At 37.6% G+C, this 23,235-nt stretch overlaps 1 protein-coding gene across 2 annotated transcripts in view; it reads right to left on the reverse strand.

Moving 5' to 3' along the window:
• HHIP (hedgehog interacting protein) overlaps positions 1–23,235 on the reverse strand; it is a 90,637-nt gene that overhangs the window by 22,424 nt on the left and 44,978 nt on the right. For both annotated transcript variants that reach the window (XM_007463994.1, XM_007463995.1), the window contains exons 5-10: positions 9,076–9,227; positions 8,524–8,697; positions 7,823–7,966; positions 3,925–4,046; positions 1,511–1,634; positions 422–552 (exon numbers count right to left, since the gene is read on the reverse strand). In XM_007463994.1, the coding sequence (XP_007464056.1) occupies positions 422–552; positions 1,511–1,634; positions 3,925–4,046; positions 7,823–7,966; positions 8,524–8,697; positions 9,076–9,227 (847 nt within the window). The remainder of the gene's footprint in view (positions 1–421; positions 553–1,510; positions 1,635–3,924; positions 4,047–7,822; positions 7,967–8,523; positions 8,698–9,075; positions 9,228–23,235) is intronic.

The raw sequence follows: 23,235 nt of genomic DNA on the forward strand, positions 1-23,235 counted from the left end.
AAAAAAAAAAAAAAAAAAAAAAATTGAGATTCAGATTACAACAAATTTTAATTTATTCCAAGAGACATGGATAAGTGCAAAGGTTCAGATAAAGAATATAAACAAATGACTTAGCTGCATCAAAAATATCAGTAGACATTTAAAATTTTTTCTGTCTTCAAGACTCAAAAATTCTCTTTTGTTCCTGACTCCCATTGTTCTGCTTTATTACTTTCATATTTCTGGTGGCATGGGTGGGAATGAGATTTAAAGACCCCCAGAGAAAGTTTATTGGAAGAGAATACTGAATTGGTCATCTTTGCTGTAGGTTACATTTCCAACAAATGGAGGATGAGATTGTTATACTTATTTTTCAGAGCAGAACAGAGCCTCTTGGGCAAAGATTGAGAATGGAACTTAACAGAAATAGTTCGTACAGTACCTAATTCGTCTTCTCCAAATCCCAAAATGTGACCTGAAAAGTAACCTCTACAGGAACCACCGTTGCCAAGACAGAGTGGTTTTTCTTGCCATTGCTTGGTCACAGGACTTTGCTGGAGGGTTAAGAAATTCCTACAAAAAAACATACCAGAAACTTATGATGAAAATATGCTTTTGCCTAAAAAGCACAATAAGATGTTTAAAATAAAAACTCATTAATAAATAATTGTTGTGCCACAGACCTGGCTTCTAAAGGGAAAAATAATATAGCCCATAATGTGTGTGAATACGCCGAAATTCCCATGTGAAGAGAAAGTACTTAAGATAATATTTTGTTTGGAGGCGGGGTACTAAAAGTACCTGAGTCTGAGAAAAGCCCTCCCCTTCATCCAGAGAATGATACTTCCTCTCCAGGACTAGACTCCATGCTGTGCTATTAATCAGAGAGAGGGATGGGGGAAGATCATGGGGTCAGTACCCTTTTTTTAGTTCCTTTCAGCGACCAAGCATATCCGCTCTGCCATATGCCTGAATGCCAGTGACTTGGGGAACATCAGATTCTTATTTTGGGTTTCATCACAGAGTTTCTTATAATTATCCACAATGTGACCTCTAAACTTTAGGCTAAAATTTAATTTTGTAGCATTCCTATGAATAGAGACAAATTAAGGTCTGTTGCCAAAAGTCCCAAAAGTTTGGCAAAAGCAAAAATTCTTAGCCTTCCAGATAATTTTTAAAATATTTATACAACTCATGTAAAACCACAGTTTTCAATTTACTCATGATCATGGTAAATTTATGTTAAGGATGAAGGGAAGACTCTAAATAACATGAAATGTCTATCTGAAGAGCTCTCTGCTCTTAAAAATTATTTTATGAATTTGATCAAGGATGTTTAAAAAGCATCTTTTAGGAAGTTCTTGAATTATCCCACCAAACATGGTGGAACTAAAAGTAAATAATAATATTTATGTGTGTCCCACACCTGACTTCCAAACGGAGGCAATCATTTGAATATTTTATGGTGGTTTGCCCAATAATCAATGGATATGTCATTTGATCTATCAAACTGTGGTATCAGGAAACCTACCCATTACGATCTCCAAACACGTAGCTTCCATAGAGTCTTTCCGACTGGCAGCCTCGGTAAACAAATCCACCAACCAAAGGACCATTACTGAATGGCTTGAATTCTAAAAGTGATGGCTCACTTTCTGGAAATAAATAAACATAACATTAGATCAAATGAAACGTATTTTCATAAAGGAAAAGTAATGTAGGCCACACCACAATATTACAGTAATTTAGCTCTGAAATGTGTTCCATGATGCATAAGATGGATCCTTGTTGTAGATATTTAGTGAAAATAATTACCCCTTTTGCTTAAATATAATGTAATTAAATATAATGTAAAGGGCTTCCACGCATAGCGGAATGAAATAAGAATGCTCTGCAAATGCTTGTTGTTATTATAACTGCCAAGACGTATAAAATTTTCAATGACACTAGAATCTGGATATTTTGCAAAATCATGGACTTTAGAACTAAAATACTTAAAAAAATACTTAATTTTTTAAATATTGAATTTTTTGTAGAAATGCTTTTGCATATGCCTACTAAACTGAGCCAGACCTCTCAAATTTTATAAAATGTTTAAAAGTTCAAGCTTTAAAGAAAATAAAGGTATGGTACATAAAAGGTCTTCAAAACCACATTTGTTGCATATTTTAAAACACTGTCACTTAGTCAAGTAATATCTTCATTTAAAATGTCTTAAGAGTTCTGTTTATAGAGTTATGTGGTTAGCAAAGTCTATTTCAGTCATTCCTTCAGAAATACATGTGGATAGACATGTATCTCAGTCTTTCCAGGCATGTCATTATGTACTTGAATAAAGGGATGCCAGTTGCAATGGAAAAGATACAAAGTCAGCTGCAAATTAATCTGAAAATTACTTATTACGTACTTAAATAAGTCACTATCAACAGGAAGTATTTTAGGCAAAAGCTTCTGTGGAAAGACAGTAATTCTAAAGTCCTCCCCCCACCCCATGTGATTATGGTGAATACGATATTATAAAAAGTAGAACAGATATGTTTTAAATAACCGGGATACTGAGAGGCAGCGTAACTGAAAGACTAAGGTCATGAACTCTGGAGTCAGGTTCAAATCCAGATCCTGTCACTTTACGTGGTGTGACAGTCAACCTTTCTGTGTCTCAGTTCCCTCATTTGTACAATGTGGCCAATAAGAGTGCCTACCACATAGGGTTTCTCTGTAAATGAAATGAGTGAAGTTTGCAAAGTGCTTACTGCAGGAGCTGGCAGGTAGTAAGCGTTGTGGATGTGGCTATTTGTTTTTTTTTTTTTTCCTGATTTATCGAGGTATAATTAACAAAATAAAATTATACATGTATGTGCATATATGTGTGTGTGTGTGTGTGTATATATATATATATATATATATACACATTGTAAAAGGATTCTGTGGCTGTGTGTTTAATACATAAATGTAAGGCCATCAATATTATAACCAGTTTCAGCTGAATCCCAATTAATGTGGTTGTAGAATTTAATCTACAAATACAACCAAAATTCCCACAAGCTAGTGACTCATTAGATTTTTTTTCTAACCACATTATTCTTTGGTTTGGCTTTTATAAGATGCACAGACACATACACGAATACCTGAAAAAAAATAAAGTAAAATAACTGAATACCACATGAACCAACAGAGCTGCTTCATTCCTGGTACTAAGGAAATATCCGTATTGAATGAATAAATAGAAGAAGCAATCAATTTAATAACCTTCATCTACTATATTCCCTGAATCATAATCATATTTGATATATTGTTTCCTCTAAAAGGAGCATATACAAAACACTGAAAAATATTAACTTTATATTTTAATATGTATCTCTAAATACTCTAGTAATCATGTTATTAAAAATAAGATCTAAACATTCCATCTTCATGACTTGGGTAAATAAGTCATGTTTTTATAAGTCTATTACTTTGTTTTCTCTTAAATAAACACCTTTAAAAAATACATTCTTATCTGAAACACTTATAATTTTCCGAATTGCCGAGACTAGTACATTGGGTATTGAGAAATTTCTTACCTTCAACACTTGTTTTTCCCTCTGTATATAAGATGTTAAGACAAGTTCTCCCTTATATATTAAATAAATAGAAGGTATTCATCTCGATTCTCAGATGAGCAAAATATAAACTGCTAACTTTTGAAGGTCCATTAAATTTTTTGGACCTACAGAGCACCATTCAATCCATGGGAAAGGTAATTACCCACATGGAACCCCTAGAGCTTGTAAGAGTCACTGGACCTTTAAAAAGTGAGCAACTGACGCCCTCACCATGGTTAGGCCAGTATTTTGATGCTTTCCCAAATGCTCATTTTGCAGAAATCCTTTTCTCTTCAATTAATATATTAAAATAAAACAAAGCCCAAACGAAAGCCAAATCAACAAATTATGCTCTACTTACCATAATCTTTTCCCTTAATTATCTGTAGGATTCTGGCTGATGATCTGTTCTTTCCATTGGAGTCTGAGCAAAGTATTGTTAAATTGATGTTTATGTCAGTGGGGTGTCGATCCACAGCACATCTGCGACAAAATGGGGGTGATATCCATGAATTCCAACCTGGGTATCTTCTAAGCTCAGACTAGAGATTCCTGACCCAGGAATCCTTTGTGGGCTGGCAAGGATCCTACGGGCGATTTAGTTTGGAACCTCTAAAAACCACCGAAGGAAGCATCCTGTTTGCTTACCCTGCTGAAGTTTAATGATCTTTGGAGTGTATTTCTTAATTTCTCTTGGTATCTGCCTCCATTATGAATGTGCACACTGACTCAGAACATTTGTTAGTCTGTTGTTAAGGAATAGCACATGTATAATACACTGGTAAAGTATAAGAGTAAGAATGGCGGCACCATCAATTCACATCTGCAACACGTGCTACACCAAGAACACTTGGTCCCCAAGTTAATGATGATTCGGCTTTATGATGCTGTGAAAGTAGTACACATTCAGTAGAAACCATACTTCCAATTGTGAATTTTCATCTTTCCCCGGGCTAATGACATGTGGTACAATACTCTCTCGTGATGCTGGGCAGTAGCAGCTGCAGCTCCCAGTCAGACACTCCATCATGAGGGAAACAATGATACACTGACACCGATTCCGCATCCCTGCAACCATTCTGCTTTCCACTTTCAGTACAGTACTCAATAAAAGACATGAGATATTCAACATCAAATAGGCTCTGTGTTAGAAGATTGTGCCCAACTGTAGGCCAGTGTGAGTGTTCTGAGCACGTTTAAGGTGGGCTAGACTAAGCTATGATGTTCGGTAGGTGAGGACCATTAAGTGCATTTTCGACTAAACAGTATTTTCAACTGATGACGGCTTCATCGGGACTTAACCCCGTCATAAGTCACGGATAACCTGTAATAGTTATAGTATTAGTTTTGTGTTTCTTACATAGAATCACTATGTTCTAAAGTGTGGGCTGCTCTAATGAAGGAAAGCATGCACTCCAGTTCAAGGAATAAAATAAAGTTGATCCATATAACCATTGAGGTCTTTCACGTGGACTCTGACTTTGTGTTCACCCCCCAATCTGGGGCCAGAATATTTCTGTGACTTAAGCCACTGACTGTAAAGTCCATGGGGACAGGAACCACTTCCGACCTCTTTATCACTGTATTTCTACTCCTTAGTTCAAACCCAGGAATATAAGAGGGGCTCAATATTTGTTGAATGTTTAAGTCAATGAGTGACTAGGTATGGGGAGTTTGGGTTGGGGGAAGAATGAAGTTGAATAACATTTTTGAAGTTCTCACAAATTTGGAAAACAGTCTTGCACTGTTTTTAGGTTTCTCAAGCTTGGCATTATTGACATTTGGGGCCAGATATTTCTCTCTTTTGTGGGGGAAGAGGGGGGTGTTCTGAGCACTATAGGATATTTAGCGGCATCTCTGGGCTCCATACACTTGATGTCAGTGGCATGATCTCCTTCCAATTTGTGAAACCCAAAAATGCTTCTAGATATTGCCAAATGTCCTCTGGGGGCAAAATCATCCCATTGAGAATCACTTTTTTAGGCCAATAAAATACACTAATGACAAAAACAAATTCATTGGGGCTATTAAATAAATTACAAAATTAAAAAAAAAAATCTGAGAGTAGATTCTGGGGCTTGAGAGACATAAGAGTCACATGCAGCAATCATTTAAGCAACAACAACAGTGAAACAAAACCTGTTGGTTCCAAATGATCCTATTCATATTAGCCTGACCTGCCAAAGGTGGGTTAGTGGCTCTTAGTGGTTCTGTGGCCACAGTCACTTTCTTGTCCTCATTAATTCAATGATTCGCAGAATACAACGTCTGGCAGGGATCCTGACACAGACCTGCTGTGACTTAAGGTGGAACCAAGTCCATACAGGGTGAGAAATTTTTCCTGTACTGCTTTTCTTTTGAAAATGGAGAAACTCTGACCAAAAAAGTTTTGTGTTTCTAACAAAGAAAGAGCAAAGAGACCTTTGGCCATGTCTCCCAAAGGTGGAGTTGCTGGAGACCATGAGGTCTAGCTCTGACTGAATATCAAATCCACCAAGAACCACTTGGCCTTTTTAATCTTTAGTCTCATATAAAAAAGAGCGCAGACAGTGAAACTTCTCAGTATGATACTATAAGGGTGGATCCATGTCATTATACCTGTGTCCAAACCTATAGGATGTACAACCCTAGGAGGGAACCCTACATAAGCTATGGTCTTTGGGTGGTAATGATGTGTCAGTGTAGGGTCATCAATTGTAACAAATGTACCACTTGAGTGGGGGAGGTTAGGTATGTGAGGAGGCAGGGAAATCTCTGTGCTTTCTGCTTCATTTTGCTGTGAACTGAAAACTGATCTAAAGATTAAAGTCTTTAAAAAAAGGCAGGGGGAGGTGCCTGATGCCAGCTACATCAGAGTGGTGGCTGACAGTTATCAATCAGATGATGGGCACATGATACGTGGTTTGCTACTCTGCACCAAGGTGCTTAATAAGAGCCAGCTTTACTTTTAGCCAATAATGATTTTAGTTCCCTTTCTGCTTTATTAAATCCTCCTTTGCTTGAAATACTCTTGGAGGGAGGCAGACTGTTCAGCCCTCTATCACGGGAAGAGGTAAGACTGCCCAGCACAGGCATTCTGCCACACGTAAGGCCTGTAAGGCACCTCGCCCTGTGTTTTCACACTGAGGGTCGGGACCCCCCGGGAAGGTTGCATGAAGGCTCCAGTGGGATTGTGGTGACTCAGGCTGCTCGACTTCAAAGTGCTGCTTTGTGGTGGTATCTGCCGGGTTCTGAGCTCTAGGAATGGAATGTGACAGTTTCATCCACTTCCTGAACCCACCTTAAGTAGTCCCTGTCGCCCAGATTTTAAGATCTGCTGAGATGCCAAAAAGGAAATGAACTGTAGACTTGGACTTTGATGGAAGGGAGATGAAGGGCAGGAGGGATTATAAAAAGAAAAAGTTCGAGAAATACTCACCTTGCATGTAATGAACACTCAATAAATATTTAATAGAAATAATAACTAGTAAATGAATAAATGTGGCCAGATACCCCTTAGTATGAGTAACAGACCACAGATAAGATAAAGCTTTCATCATAGAATTGCTATATTACACTTCCTAGCATTTTTCAAGTATACCCCAAATGTCTCATTCTACATTCTTCTTAGTGGTCCTCTCTTTATGGTTCATTGTAGTAAACAGTCAGTCTGAATTCCTTCAGTATTTGTAAATTCTTGCAAGTAAAAAAATGTTAACATTTAGCTCAATTCCTTCCAAATGACACTGTGTCATCATCTGTTAAGTGAAGCTATGATAATAATATAATTTATTTAAAATCCATCACGTGTGTCAGATACTCTATTTGATTCTTCACTTATAGATCTGTATTTAATCATTACAGCATCCTTGCAAGGTGGCTATTACCATCCTCATTTAATGTATTTATAAGGAAGTTAACATTTAGAGCGGTTTAAGGAGACCAAGTTTATTATCTGTCTGAACTGTTCAGATTAAAGTCTTCATCATGACACCTGTCCACCAGTGTTTATCCAATAATAACTCTCCAAAATGTTAAGGTGATATTTCTCTGTGAGCTTGTCCTCTGCCTTGTCTAATCTGCCTTCTCCATCTGCTTCACACATTAATAGAAGAAAGAGGGCAAAATACTGGGTAAGATAATGAACCAGTGTAATTTTAGAGGCATAACCTTGGATACCACTCTTAGCTGCTCCGCGCCCGGAAACCCTCTTTCTTTCCCCACTTTGCGAATCCCGGCCCTGCTGTAAGGCAGGAGAGAGGACGGGCTTGTGTTCTTACCTGCCTGGATCGTGGAGGCCGTGGGCAAACACTTCCGGGGGCTGGTTGGTGCTGTTGAAGTGCGGGTTGCTCCTGGGTATGGAATAAGGCACGTGGCACATGGCAGTATCCACGTCCAAACGGAGCACGGAACCTGTGAAGTCGCTGAGGAATCGGAGGACAACGTAAGTGCTTTCCGTTTTTGTTACGTATTGCGCCTACACTCAATGCAGGGAAGTTGCCCTATGGCTAAAAAACCACCCCCCGCCCCCCCATTTGAGACAAAATTATTAAAGTTCCAAATTCCATATCGTGGGAAATGAAACCAGGGGCAGTTTGGCTTCAGACACGTGGCAGCACCGAGACACAGCTCGACGGTGGCTGAAGGCTGCAGCCTTGGTGATGTGCTGCTTTTGGCATCCGTCCTCTAAAATGTCTTTTTTTTTTTTTGCCAAACCACATATTTAACGTCCCCCAGGAAACTCCGCTGGACAATGTTGGTCCATTAGGTAGAGTGTGGAAGGCAGCAGGGACGTGCAGGGCAGCTAGTGCACAAACCCCACAGCAGGAGCTCGTTTCAGGACATCTCAGTAGAGCGACTTTCAAAAATATTATAACAAAAATGCAGATGCTGATAATAAAAGTTGAATATTTAACTGAGGTGATATAATTCAAAGACATAACCATCAAGGGGCATCTGTTTTTTTATTTTATTTTTTTACCTTAACCCATCCATTTCTTCCATATCATCCAGAGTGATCATCCCATCACCGAGGATGATGTACAGAAAGCTGTCAGGACCGAAGAGCAGCTGTCCTCCCAGATGCTTTCTGTGGAGTTCTGCGACCTCAAGAAACACTCTGGCTGTTCTCAAATCAACTTGATGGGGATTTTTTCTAGGTGGTGGGGAGGAAACAAACCATGATTGTGAAAGATGTAAGGTGAACCCACGGAAAGTAAATAGGGCACAAAGGGAGAAGCAAACACGTGGCACGTAAATAAGCAAACATACTGAAAATGTAGCCAATAAAAATTACTGAAAAATTATGTTAGTCTCTAGGTTTCCAAAGTGGCATCTAAGTTGAAAGAGAATTGTGGAAAAGTGCCAAAGCTACCATTTTTCGCAATTTTCCTTAAAGACACACACAGGATTTTAAGCCAGATGGAGATTGGGGTTTAATTATTGCCACCTGATGGTTAATTATTTGTAACTTCTAAACAAAAAATTATAAGGAGATAATGAGAAAATAAGATTAAATGTCTTTTAGTGGTACCTGGATACTGTGTATTCCACAACTCTGAGAATATGGTCATGAGGCCCCATAGCCCACCGTTCTTGGTTGGTGGTATAAGACACATAGAGCTTTCCATTTTTCTTGTAATTGGGATGGAATGCAAGGCTTAGCAGTCCTCTTTCATCTCCTCCCTGCAGTCAAATGAAAAACACAAAGAATTGTGAAGTTAATTATGTTCTTTATTGTGTTTCAACTGGAACCCCCAAAAGAGTCTCTTTCTTTCTCCTGGATAATCTTTGCCCAAACTCTTTTCTTTTCTTCCTTGCCTACTGCACAAAAAGGATTATAAAACGTTTCACTTTGCGGAACTCTTTAAGGGTTAGAACAAGACAATTGTCTTGTGTGGTTATCTATACGCAAGACCCTTACACCACTTTTGTCAAGTGATTTGTGTATGTAATCTGGGGAAGCTAGGAAGACAAGTTTAAGTGCTGTGAAGAATTCTTTGCTGGGTTACTAGGTTGCTTGTAGTTCACAGAAGACAAATAAAAAGGTTCATAATCAGCAGTGACTTCTAATCCAAGTCTCCAAAACTTAAAACACAGTGTGGGCTGCCAACTCCCACTGTCTTGGCAATCTGTTTAGAAAACAGTTAAATTGCTTGTGTAATATGTAAACCTTTGTTTTACCCTGGAGGCATCTACATCAGTTGTCACAACCGTGGTGGTCTGTTCATCATAGCTAGGTAATAAGCAGCCTTGGCCTCTCTACATCGAAATGAGGTATTTTTACATATATCCCTTTGCTGCCTAGAGTTTTTTTTCCTTATAGAAAAATGGAGAAATGAAAGGAGAGCTAAAAGCCAGGGCTGGGATGGGGGTGGGAGAAATCCTAGAGAGGAAAGGAGACACTAGGAAATAAAAGAAAAATCCCAAACAACCTTCTTTTGTTATTGTATGAATGTCAAGAATTGTATACATTAGGCATGCCAAATGCTGTAACAATTAAAACATCATCGTGTGCTTAAATAGAAAGGCATTTTATCTTTATTTTCTGCTAATTCAGCTCGATGAAACTCAATATGGTCTTAGCATTTGTTTTATCCCACAAGTAGTCTAGGAATTTCTATAATGAAATCAAAGTATCTAAAATTATCTAGATCAGAGACTTCAAGTTCATATTCTGGTAAGCCAGGGAGCACTTCCTCTGTACTCTGCTAAGTTATGCACAACGGCGAAAAACGTGGCAGAAATTGAATGTTGCAACTGCCGCTAGGACATCACCTTCTACACGCTGTTTCATTCAACAGCACAACATTCTTATGGCAAAAAGCTGTAAGTTACTCCTTAGAAGTGTTAGAGGAAAAAAAGTCTCTAATACTGCCATTTCTTCACAAGGCTGTGCTCAATCACGGAAGCGCTCTCCTGCCTCTGTCCCCCAGGATAGCATGTGTTACTAACAAAGCACAGAACTGTTTGTAGTTTGTGTGCTACAAGGATTTGTGAATTTAAAGCTGTAGGCATAAAAGTTCACTTTTAATAAGCACCGTTTGTTTTATTTCCCAGATTAGAGAAAAACTACTTTCAGAGGTATGCCATCCAAAGTGGAAAACATCCAAACTTTAAGAGTGTGTAAATAATAAAGTGGATGCAAATATCCCAGACCTACCAAATTATTATTCAAATGTCAAAAAAAGGCAGCCTCTTCATTTGCATATCACGATATGATTAATTTTAAGAACAAGCTCGCAGAAGGGTAAGTCTCTATGACTAGGATTTATGAATGAGCCTTGGTTTTTTGGGTTATCTTGTTATGATGATTTTAATATTGACTCAACATTGCTGTTTTTCTTCTTATATCTTCAGTAAATAAACATCTCTTGCCTTTCTTATGAGATATTGAAAATAGGAATGTGTAACTAAGATTCGATTGTAGAAAAGCCACTGCACATGTAAACCTCCTTGATAGATGTATAAGGAGGCCTAGGGGTAGGATTTAGTTTGTGATTAATTCCTCTCCGCATATATTTCCCTCTAAAGCTGTGAATGCAGGGTAAGTACTGCAAACCCACTTCACAAATGTTTGTGTTCCACTATAAGAAGCTTTTGTTGAAAGTAGTTCTTTTGTAGTTTTTAATCAAATCATCTGAAAGACAACTTGAGCTGGCTAGCAACATAGTTTAAAACTGTGCTGGTTGCTTTTTTGGAATTAGGAACACAGAATTCATGCACTGTAGAAAGACAGATGGGAAAAGAGATTGAAATAAATCCACAAGTGAGAGAAGACAGTTGTTTACATTAAAGATTCAACTATCACACGAATGAATTTAGAGGGGCATCACTGACTTTTATTAAAGGGCCAAATATGAAAACAGAATGAGACATCTGAAAGACAAGAATATAAATCAAAAAAGTCATTTTAAAGTGTCCTGAAATTTTCAGGTTATAGGATTTACATTTGTGTAATCATCACACGTGATTTCATTTTTTTAAAGTCAACTTCCAGGTGCAAAGTAGTGTTCTGGGTGGTTTAGAAACATGACTCATGACTCAAGTCATTTCAGAGAAATACTCACTTTCATAACTATACTGATGAAAAAATTTAACATTCTATGTAAATATCCTAGAGTGTCTCTCGAAACTAGCTTTTAAAATTATATCGTAGAACACAACTCTTAAATGCTCAGAGATTGGGAAGGAAGGATATATGACTGCTGTCAGGAGATTTAGCTTGAATTAGCCTACAGAGTTCCGCTGTCCATTTAAAGTATGTTACTGACAAATCATAAAGATGGAGAAGTATGTCCAAAATGTTTTCCTTAGTCATGTGAGAAGCAGCAATGTGTCCAAATATTCACATTATACTTTGTACTTTGTTACTAATACCGATAGCTTTGTGTACACATCATGCTTCTGGGAGTATACATCACTGCCTGAACCAAATGGGCAACAAGTAATTTACAAGCAATACTTTGGGTTTCCTCTGTTTGGGTAATGCCTTTTTTTTTTTTTTTTTTTTTTTTCCAAAGAAGGTTTAACTTTGGATCAGGGTCAGAGGCCATAATGCCAGAACCACCACTAGACATCTGAGGCTTCCAGACCCTCTGTGGTTGCTTCAACCATAGTCTTCACCGGCACATTGCCGCCTGACAGCCCGAGTGTTGCCCCTGCAGTCAGGATTGGACCAGAAGCCCAGCTCTCCCACGCTCAGCAGAAAGCCCTTGTGTCAATGTTAGACTGTCTTCTTATTCCTTCCCATCCTTTCCCCTCGTTATGTGTAGCTTTATGGATTTGAAACCATGCCCTCCTTCTAGAAATGTCAAATTACTGAATTGTTTCTGCTGAGCATTTGGAGAGAATGAACCTCTAGTGAATTTAATTAGTTCAGCCAAGCTGTCTTAAAAGGGAGACAGACACAATTGTAGAATGGCAAATGGAAGATCCGCGGTGTGGGGAGCCACACCTTTCAAAAAGACACTGACTTCTGATATCATACTTTTGAAAACTGTTAACCCAATGTCCAAAATGTTGTCCTTAGTCATGTGAGAAGCAGCAATGTGACCAAATATTCACATTATACTTTGTACTTCGTTACTAATACCGATAGCTTTGTGTGCACATCGTGCTTCTGGGAGCGTATATCATTGCCTGAACCAAATGGGCAACAAGTAATTTACAAGCAATACTTTAGGGTTTCCTCTGTTTGTGTAATGCTTTTTTTCTTTTTTTTTCAAGCTCACTGACTGAACCCTCAACCAAGCATCATCGTAGGCTACCATGAGCCCCTGTCTTCCCCGTGCTCTGTCCTCTCAATACCACATCAACTTCTGCACAGCCCCTCACCAAGCACCAATGACTCCTCAAAATCAGGTAGCTGAATGATTTGAAAAGAATGTCCCTCTGCACTTTGGAACCTTGAGATTAACCCATGTTTCAGAGTAAATCATAAAACCCTCCTTAGAGACTTTTAATAAGTAGTTAACTGCCATTCTAATTCTCATTCAGCTCTCAGGAACAATTTCACAGGGTCAGCAGAAAAGAGACAAAAACCCCAAACAAAGAGTATTGATGACTTTCACTTAAGTACAAGATCAGATCTAGTCCTATAGTTTTGAGATAAACTCTTCCCTGGTGAACACATGGAAGTTCTAACCAATTGACTATGAATATTCCTCTTTAAAGAAAATGAAGCATCTATTGAAAAACACAGAGAATCATAAGGTGATTCTAACAAGAAGTATGTTTTTCTTTTTTAAGAGAAATTATGGGGCATGGCCTTTCATTATGATATTTTAAAGAAAACACTCCAGTGTGTTCATACTTTCAATGTGGTTAATTTTTTTCTGACTTCCAACTTCTTTAAAATTTGCCTTAATATATATACATTTTTTCATTCCTGTGCCTTCATATTTCATATTTGGCAATTGACTTGTGCATTTTAGGAAACAGGACTGGGCAGCACTGAGCTGGGAGCATCATTTCTCATTTTCCCATAGTTTGCTTAGTGACCCTTTGGCAAGTGACTGGCTTCAAGTTCAGTGATCTACACAACAGCCTTATGATACAGAGAAAGCAAGGAAACATAGATTAAAGTAAATAATGCACTGCTAAATTCAAGATATTCCTTGTTACCCCCTTGTCAAAACAATTGTGTATTTAACATTCATTCGACAAATATTTATTGAATACCTACTATGTGTTAGGCATTGTACTTGGCACCAGGGATAAGCCAATCAGTGAGAACCAATTCCTGCCCTCCAGGAACTTACCCATGGAAGCAGATAACAAAGTAAGTTTCAGTTGTTTCATTCCTCCCATAACTTCTTTATGATGCTGATTTGGGGTGAGGGTATTTAAACAGTGCTACACTATTAGAAATATGTATGGCCCAAACACAAGTATTAAGGAGAGTAAATACCTACTCTGGGTAACTTCTGACAGAGTATCACTGAGGTTTCTCCACTCTAAAACTTGGTAAGAAAAAGAGAAAAAAATCTTGGTTTTATAACAGATAAATTATTAATTGTCATTTATTAATTGTCATTTACACATCTATGTTTTGCTGGCACACAGTCTCAGGAAAGGAACAAGGGGACTTGGAGACCAATGTGGGCCCCTCCTCGTGCAAACCTATACTTCTTAGACTGGAACCTTTTGCTGTTTAGAAATGACAAATAGGTTTATTTGAGAATTATTAGCTCAGATACAATAGCAGGTGTATTGGTTTTCTCTTGCTGCTATAAAAAATCACCATGAACTTAGTGGCTCGAAACGATCCAAATATATTATTTTAAAATTTGTAAGTTAGAATCAAACATGGGTCTTACTGGGCTAAAATAAATGTGTCTGCAGGGCTGTGTTTCTTTCTGGAGGCTCTAGGGGAGAATCCATTTCCTGTCCCTTCCAGCTTCTAGAAGCCATCAGGCATTCCTTGGTTGATGTCCTCCTCCCTCCATCTTCAAAGCCAATAACAGCAGGATGAATCCTTCTCATATCTCATCACTTTGACCTCTGCTCCCCCTTCCACTTTTAAGAATTTGTGGTGACATTGAACCCACCCAGATAATTCACTATAATCTTAATTCCAGTGCAACCTCAATTCCCCTTTGCCACGTAAAGTAACATATGCACAGGTTCTGGAGGTTAGGATGAGGACGTCTTTGGGGGAGGGGCATTTCCTGCCTACCACATGGCTATTTTAATCTATTTTTTAAAAGGATCCAAAGCATTGATGACTTGAGCCATCTTGGCCGTGCCCTGCTGTGAGCACCTTGAAACAGGAGGCTGGTGAAATTCACCTATACATTCAGAGAGAGATACCTAAGGAGAGCGCTTTCACAGCAAGCACTCTCCCTCAGCTGTGAGTATTGCAAGAACAGCCAACACCCTTCAGAGTGAGGTGAAAGCACTTTTCAGAATGGAGGGGGAGAAGGCAGAGACCATCTGTTAACATGTGGGCATAGATGAATTCAGTCAAGGGCAAGACTCCTGTGTTAATCACAGGATGCAAAGAAGGTAAAATTCAATGTGAGCAAACCATTTCCATGCAATGGAGGATTTTAAACTCACTAAAACTGTGTTATTTTGCTTTGTTCATAAGTTCTGAAACACACTGTAGGGTATTCATTTCTCCAACAACTCCTGGAAAAGATGCATTGCTTTTCAATAGTTCCAAAAGTCTAATTTGGTCTCAGAAAGGAGTCAATCCCCTGAGGCCCCTGACTTAGTTTATGGGAGGGACTGCATGATGTGGTCTGTGCTATACCAAAAAATGTACTTGGTCTTTGGCCCTGGATCTTGGCACAGAGCTCCTAAAACCATTGGAATTTCCTGAGTGAAAGGAGTGTCTTTTGTACTTCATAATGAGCCCTGTCAACCTTACCTGAGTTTATGCTAATGAAGGGACTCTTGGTGGGCCCCCAGATAGCTTCAGAATGGGGGCTGGTAGCCAGAGGAACCAAAAAATGTGATTGAAGGATTGGAGCTTTCAGTCCTTCCCACCAACCTCCGGGGGCGGGGAGACGGACGGGAGGTTGAATTCAATCTTCAATGGCCATGATTTCATAGCTGCCTAAGGAGCCTCCATAAAACCTTAAACAATGGAGTCCGGAGAGCTCCCAGGTTGGTCAACACATTGAGGTGCTGGAGGGTGTGGAAGTGCTGGCGGTGCCCAGAGAGGGCATGGAAGCTCCATGTCCCCCTAACTCCCATACCTTGCCCTGTGCATCTCTTCCATCCAACTGCTCCAGAGTTATAGCTTTTATAACAAACCTGTAATAGTTAAGTAAAGCAGTTTGCTGAGTTCTGCGAGTCTTTCTATGAGTTATTGAGCCTGACGGGGAGCTTGTGGGAAGCAGAAATGTGGGTAGCATGGGCACCCCGTTTGTAGCTGGTACCTGTAAGGGAGACAGTCTTGTAGGACTAAGCCCATAATCTGTGGAGTCTGGGCTAACTCCAGATAGTGTCAGAATTGAACTGAGTTGTTGGACACCCAGTTGGTACTGGAGAATTGGTTGATGTGAGAAGAACAAAACAAGACAGAACACCTCTGTCATTTGGTGTCAGAAAACACTCCAGAAAAAATCCAAGAGGTTCTTTAGCCCATCCTCCTTTCTAGGGAGAAGGAGGTCATGGTGAACTCTATCAAAGAAGTTGAAGTTAGACTTGGAATAATTTGGTAGTCTTCCTGCCATACAAATTTTACTTTGGAAATGAACATTTTTATAAAATATCTTGTGCCATTTTATTACTCACTCTTTTGGCTTTTCTTACCTTCACTATTCTCTGAGCATGAAACCAGCCACAAAATACTGAGGACCCATCACTCATAGTACTGATTCTCCCCTTTTCTTTAACATTTCCTCTATTTTTCCACATTTGGCTTCTCTTTTAAATAAGTCTGTAACTTATTCTAATTACTCTTTTGGTTTCCTGATAACTGAACGCTCTTCACGGCATTGTCTTGTCTCTTTAAGGCCTCTTCTCTGCTTAATTGTATTTATCCAATACAATTCTAGCTCTTTAGGAAAGTATTTATAATTTTCAAATGCTGGCAGGACCCATGCTTACCTCGACCATACCCACCTGACAAAGAGGTCTGTCCTGCTTCAAATGAGTTTGGAGAGCTGCTAGGAGATACCCAGCAATTCAGAGCTTTTAGGAAGTGTTTTATGGGGTGTATAACTTCTGGTATGCAGCAATTGGTCCATGTCAAATCTACATTTAGGATTGTACAATTTATCTTCTGAAGGTAGCAAATGCAAAAACAGACTAGAAAAGTACAAATGAGAGGATAAAAGACATCCTAGATGGAGACCAGCTATCTCAAAGTCACAGTACCCTCTTCAACAATTCTTTTCCCCACTCTTTTCAAGCATAAACAAAATAAATCAGTCACATAGGGTTTAAGTTATGACCTACACAGAGGGAAGATACTAGAAGTGGTAATCTTCTAGAATTTACAGCTTCCCAGCTGCTTCTTATTCCAGGTACTAATATTCTTTTGACATCTCATGCCTATGGGGAAAAAAAGTATATACACATTCAGTTACATATGTAAAAACTGTTATGTTCACAATAATTTATGTATGGGTGTACATGATTTATTTTATACAAACTTTATATTTGTCAAATTGAATCAACTTTCATGTTTCTATTTTTCCCTAGGCTTTTTACCATTTGAACTGTGATATTTGATACAGGATGGCACATTAGAGAGTGGATTGACTTGTCCCTTTTACATTGTTCCAGGCAGCAATTAGCTGCTGTAGAACCTTTAATATATGCTGTCCAATGAATCCAATATGGTATCAGGGAATGGCTTGAGCACTAAGGACTATTTGGCTCAATATATGTCAAGTGTTAATAATATCTGTCATGTTTCAAAGTTCAGTTCTCCGAAACATCTTCTCTAAAAGAAAACAATGCTTCAGTAAAACTAGTGTGGAACATCTATTTGAAATGATTACAAAATACTAGAGCTACAAAAAGTATAATAAACTCTTCTTGAAAACAAAATCCTAAACCAGTTTACAAGGCAGAAATAGAGACACAGATGTAGAGAACAAACGTATGGACACCAAGGGGGGGAAGCGGGGTTGGGGGGTGGTGGTGGTGGTGGGATGAATTGGGAGATTGGGATTGACATAGATACACTAATATGCATAAAATGGATAACTAATAAGAGCCTACTGTATAAAATAAATAAAATTCAAAGCAAAAACAAAAACAAAATCCTAGCACTAAACACTTTTCTGAAGAAGGAAATGTATAGAGACGTTGGCAACACTTAAAGAAAGCAAAGCTCTTATGCTGTATGTTTAGGTACCTGAAAACAAATGAACAAAAGTTTGACAAAAACTACAAGAATATTCATGGAATTAAAAATGAATAAAAATGATAATTAAAGAAGACTGTAGCTACCTTAAACTCTTCTATTGCAACCTACAGGTTTAATACTTGCTGGACCTTAGATTTTTAAAAGTACACATTTCCTGTATAAAACAGGGTATTCAAATATCTTGTAATAAACTAAAATGGAAAATATTCTGAAAAATGTTATATATAGATATAAAAATTATATGTATATAACTGAATCACTTTGCTGTGTACCTTAAGCTAACACTATATGTAAATCAACTACACTTCAAATAAATAAATAAATAAAAATTTTAAAAACACACATTTTTAGACTGAATTATAAATGAGTAAAATATTGGGCAGCTACCTTATTAGTCACAGCAAAATGTCAGATATGTAAATTAGGAACTAGACCAATTCTCCACTAGACTGTAAGCTTCTTAAAGGCAGGGACTTCCTCTTGGTATTTCTAGTGTCTTACAAAGTAAGACAAAGTGTCTTACAGTGGAAGCCTTGTCATAAAAGGTAACATGTACTGAGCTCTTACTATGTGCCAGAAACCACGCTAAGTAATTTGCAAGCATTATCTTGTTTAAACTTTATAACAACTCTAGAGTTTAATACTATTTTATTAATATCTTTATTTTCTGGATAGGGACACAGAGGCATGAGGATTTGAGTAACTTGCTCCAAATGTGCAACTAGAAGAGGCAAAGCAGAGATTATCTGATCGGAGAAGAAATAATGTAAACTGTTATGTTCTACCACTTCACCAAATATTTCCTAAATGAAAACATGAACAAATACAAAATAGATAGTATTCCCTCATCAGCACCCATTGTTCACGGACTGAGGCAGTACTGAAACAGTCTTACTTAAGTTTACAAAGCTGTGCAGGAGAATAAAATGAAACATATACCAGTTATGTTAACACAAAGGTTAATTTAGGCTTAAGGCAATGTGTTGATAAACCAACTATCTGGGAAAAAAGTCCTGACTTATGTACATTTCCATGGTGTAAATACTCTGGCCATGGCCAATTTCAAACTGGCAACTTGATGTCTGACGGTGGTGTGTGAAGAGGTGAGCACAATTAGCTCTGGTAAACCCTGGACCACCACTGTAGGACATTTCTATTCTCCTTCAAGCCTCTTTTATTCTTTTCGCCACTAGTATTGTGCTCTTATCTTTTATCTCCTGCTTTACAATTTTATCAAACCTATTCCTTTCAATGCGAAGCACTCAAATCTTTTTGTGAATTGAAACGGGGTTCAAAATATTAAATAAATCATTAATTTAAGATGAGGGAGGAGGTACTTTTTTTTTTTTACTGGATTTTAGATGAAACTATACGTAAAAACTAGAGTAGTTTTTACTACTCTAGTAAAAACTAGTAGTCTGTCCACCAAAAAATAGAGTAGAACGATCAACAATCCTCTCAAGGAGTTTACTTGGTTATTTCAGGGGCAAGAAAGGCAAAGGAAAACTCCTTGGTAAAAATCTCTCCTCCCTCTCATAAAGTTGCTCAGATAATCAAACAAGAAAATAAGTGCAAAATCATTTTGTAAATTCCAATGTGCAATTTGAATGGAAGATACAGTTATTTACAATGGACAGAGAGGTAAGAGCCATCCTCAAACTCAATTGATCCACAAAACAATAAGATATTGGAAGGGAATGTGATTTTGAAGTAGAGGATGTGTAGCCCTACATTTGAATCAGATGAGGAATGCATTTAAATTATGTAGAGGGGTATTATCTTGCCGGCTACCACCTGAAGAACTTTTGGACTTCAGAAAATTGCAGGCATGGAAAAGCACAGTTATACTTATATTTAGCACCAGGCTTACCACATAGTTTTCATAAAGATCTGCCTATATCTCTTTAGAAGATTTAGATGGTATGTGTTACCAGTGGCTTATTAATGAATGATTTGCAAGACTCGAGGTAATCTGAATTTTTATCCTAGCATTGCAACATACATACTTGGCTACTGTAGGAATCTTCCTTTTTTTTTTTTTTCGGTTAAAAATATGTATAGGGCTTCCCTGATGGCGGAGTGGTTAAGTGTCCCCCTGCCGATGCAGGGGACACGGGTTCGTGCCCTGGTCTGGGAAGATCCCACATGCCGCGGAGCGGCTGGGCCCGTGAGCCATGGCCGCTGAGCCAGTGCTCCACAACAGTGAGAGGCCCGCAAAAAAAAAAATATATATATATATATATATATATATATATATAGTGTTTGTATACTCTGAAGTTAATTAGTAAACAAGCAAAAGGAATGGGAGAAACAAGTTAACCCCAATATTTGTTCTCTAATAATACAGATGGCAAGTCACAATATTTTCTCCCCTCTAAAAACAAACTCTATGTAAAAATGCACTTTCAAAATTTATGATAGAAAAATATGCATTCTTGATATTGGCAAACAGCTGGGAAAATTACCTCAGAGCAATATTACAGATAAAAGACACTAAATTTAGATGCAAGTTTGAATATCCTATCCAGTTATGACCTAAGAATCTAAAATTATTCAAACAGTATGTGAGAGTATGTACATCCATTAAAAAATATACATATAAAAATATTAAAAATATACATATCCCCAAAGATTTGATTATGTTACAAGTGAAGGAAATATTTGTTTATGTTTGGGGAGATTCAATTTTTACTTATCTCACTCCCTCAAGGATTTCCTTCTTAGGATTATTCTTGAAGTGTAACTATTTTTAAAAAATTATTAAGTTGACAAATATTGGGCAAGGCTTGTTAGAAAAGCAACTAATTCGTCTGGAACAAGAAAAACGATTTAGAAAATACCTTAACTCCTTCAAACCCCAAAGCTGTATCTTACTTAATGGGTAAGAAGAAGTGTCATTCTATCATCTCACAGCTTGGAAATATCTTTCTTAGAATGACTTGGTCTGTCATAAAGAAAAATAATTTTTCATAGTTTATTTATTTTTAAAATTTTTTTATTTTTATTTTTTTTGCGGTATGTGGGCCTCTCACGGTTGTGGCCTCTCTCGTTGCAGAGCACAGGCTCCGGACGTGCAGGCTCAACGGCCATGGCTCACGGGCCCAGCCGCGCCGCGGCATGTGGGATCTTCCCGGACCGGGGCACGAACCCGTGTCCCCTGCATCGGCAGGCGGACTCTCAACCACTGCGCCACCAGGGAAGCCCTTTCATAGTTTATTAATAAAGGTCTAACTGAAGCAAGGATTATTAACTTTTATCAGAAAAAGAGTAAAAATTTTAATGAAATTATTAGAAATATTAAATTTTCATACTGAAAAGCTAAAGAAATAAAATGGACTCATATGATTTCATTTACCATCTTTAAAGCTAAAATCTTTGTGGCATAAAGTCTGACCATTTTATTTTAAATATTAAACCCAAGGCTATAAAGCATGTTTCCTTAATATTTTCATCTGATTTATACCTTCGTAGTCTGAAAAATCTTTTGTCTCCTGTCAGAAAATAGAAGATTCAGGGTCCTTTCAATGAAAGAAAAAAAAAAAAATCACAATATTAAGGATAAATGCCTCACTCTAGGTAAGGGTACAAAATTGTTTTAAATGAATTCGACCCCTTGCTTTTATAAAGTTTGTTTTTTATGACGTGTGGCTAATATGATGGTCATGCAGCTAAAAGCATTATCTTCACATCATTATATAGAAATACAACACTAGGATACTTGAGTTTCCTAGTCATGTTTCACTGCTCTCTGCCATTATATATTTCCTATTGTTACTCGAAAGAACTCAAATTGACTTATATGAGAACAAACATTAAACAATTAAGTAAGATTATTGCTTTGAAAAGAAACCTTGAAAAAACCCCCAAGAGTTTAGACCACCAAGGAGCACTAATAAATTTAAGAAAATATGAGGTTTCCTCTATGTGACTTCTCTTGAAAAGTTATGCAATAGATTGCTTCAACTTCAAGGTCATATAAAAATTATGGTACTTTTGAAATTACTTTCTGAGTAGAGTTTGCATTTACATGATTTAGATGTCAATTAAACTTGCAATGTACCAAAATAGTAAAATGAAATTCTTTGAATCTGATATTTTCATTAATTACTATTTTACAAAATGATCAAATTCTAGCAACAGAGCAACATTAAAAGACGATCACTCCAAACCTTCATTTTTACATTAAAAAATCATTCTTACTCCAAAATATCATTAGTTACAAATCAACATTTAGTAAACAAACATTTGCTATGCCTCTGATATCCAAATTAAGTAACTCTTTTTGAAATTTGATATATTACATATTTATAGTAATTCTGAATAAAAGTAATTAATATATATTTCTGGAAAAATGCCTCTTGAATATTAAATTAGGTAACAATTTAAAATATAAATTTTTGCCGTTCCATGTTTTCTATAATCAGGAAAGTATGATGCTATATGCCATTAAGTGTGGGAACTGTATATTACAGATATCTGAAAAATCTGAAGTCCAGATTAAAGATATGAAAGTAATTATAAAATCAGAATAGGATTTATGAAGAAAGACTAAAGGGAGGGCTGGTATTTCTTAAGTTCACAAAAGAAAAAAATCTGAGTGCACATAACTTGCTTCAAATACATGAAGATTTATTTTAAGGAGGACAGTGTGTAGCTGTTCACCTTTTCCAGGGAAGTTTCACCAGTAGGACAGTTGTCAGTGCAAAAGAAGCTCTGTTCCCTATAATTCTTAATATAATGGAAAATTTGCTTTACATATTTAGGGATAATATAACTTTGGACCAAAAGGCAAAATTTGAGGCAACTTCTGATATCCAAATTGCCTGAATTAGTGTTCTTAGTGAACTGAGGGAAAAGCCAAACAGGAAAAAGAGCAGAGTTTTCTAATATGTTTACAATTCAACATTTGTAGCAATGTGGACAAAACTGATGACACACTAATTGCCCCGTTTTCATTCACAGAATCACCATGCAGAGACTAGTTCCTGGTTCTGAAACATGGCAAATGAAGTGTTTATAAAGGTTCCACTTTCCCAACCGCCAGCGCCCCCCCTCCACCATCATCCATAGCACGGTTACCATTTATCCTCACTCACTGCACAGCTTTGCTCTCAGATTCCAGCACTCCACTCAATCATCGGGGAGCAAATATGGTGAGCCAGTTGCTCCCAGGTCATTAGGCATCAAATTCCTATTCGTTGGTGTCGGGGATGGGCCCAGGGGTTTAGACAGCCTATGTTTGCAACTTGGCTCTTCCACTTGTTAGCTTTTTACATGAGAAAGTTACTCAGTTGACTCACCTTCAAAACAGGGACATTTGCTATCTCAAAAGTTGTTGGGAGGTAGTTAATTGAAAGAGTG

The sequence above is a fragment of the Lipotes vexillifer genome, unplaced genomic scaffold (genome assembly GCF_000442215.2).
Source record: "Lipotes vexillifer unplaced genomic scaffold, Lipotes_vexillifer_v1.1 scaffold1293, whole genome shotgun sequence".
In the NCBI taxonomy this organism is placed as follows: Eukaryota; Metazoa; Chordata; class Mammalia; order Artiodactyla; family Lipotidae; genus Lipotes; species Lipotes vexillifer.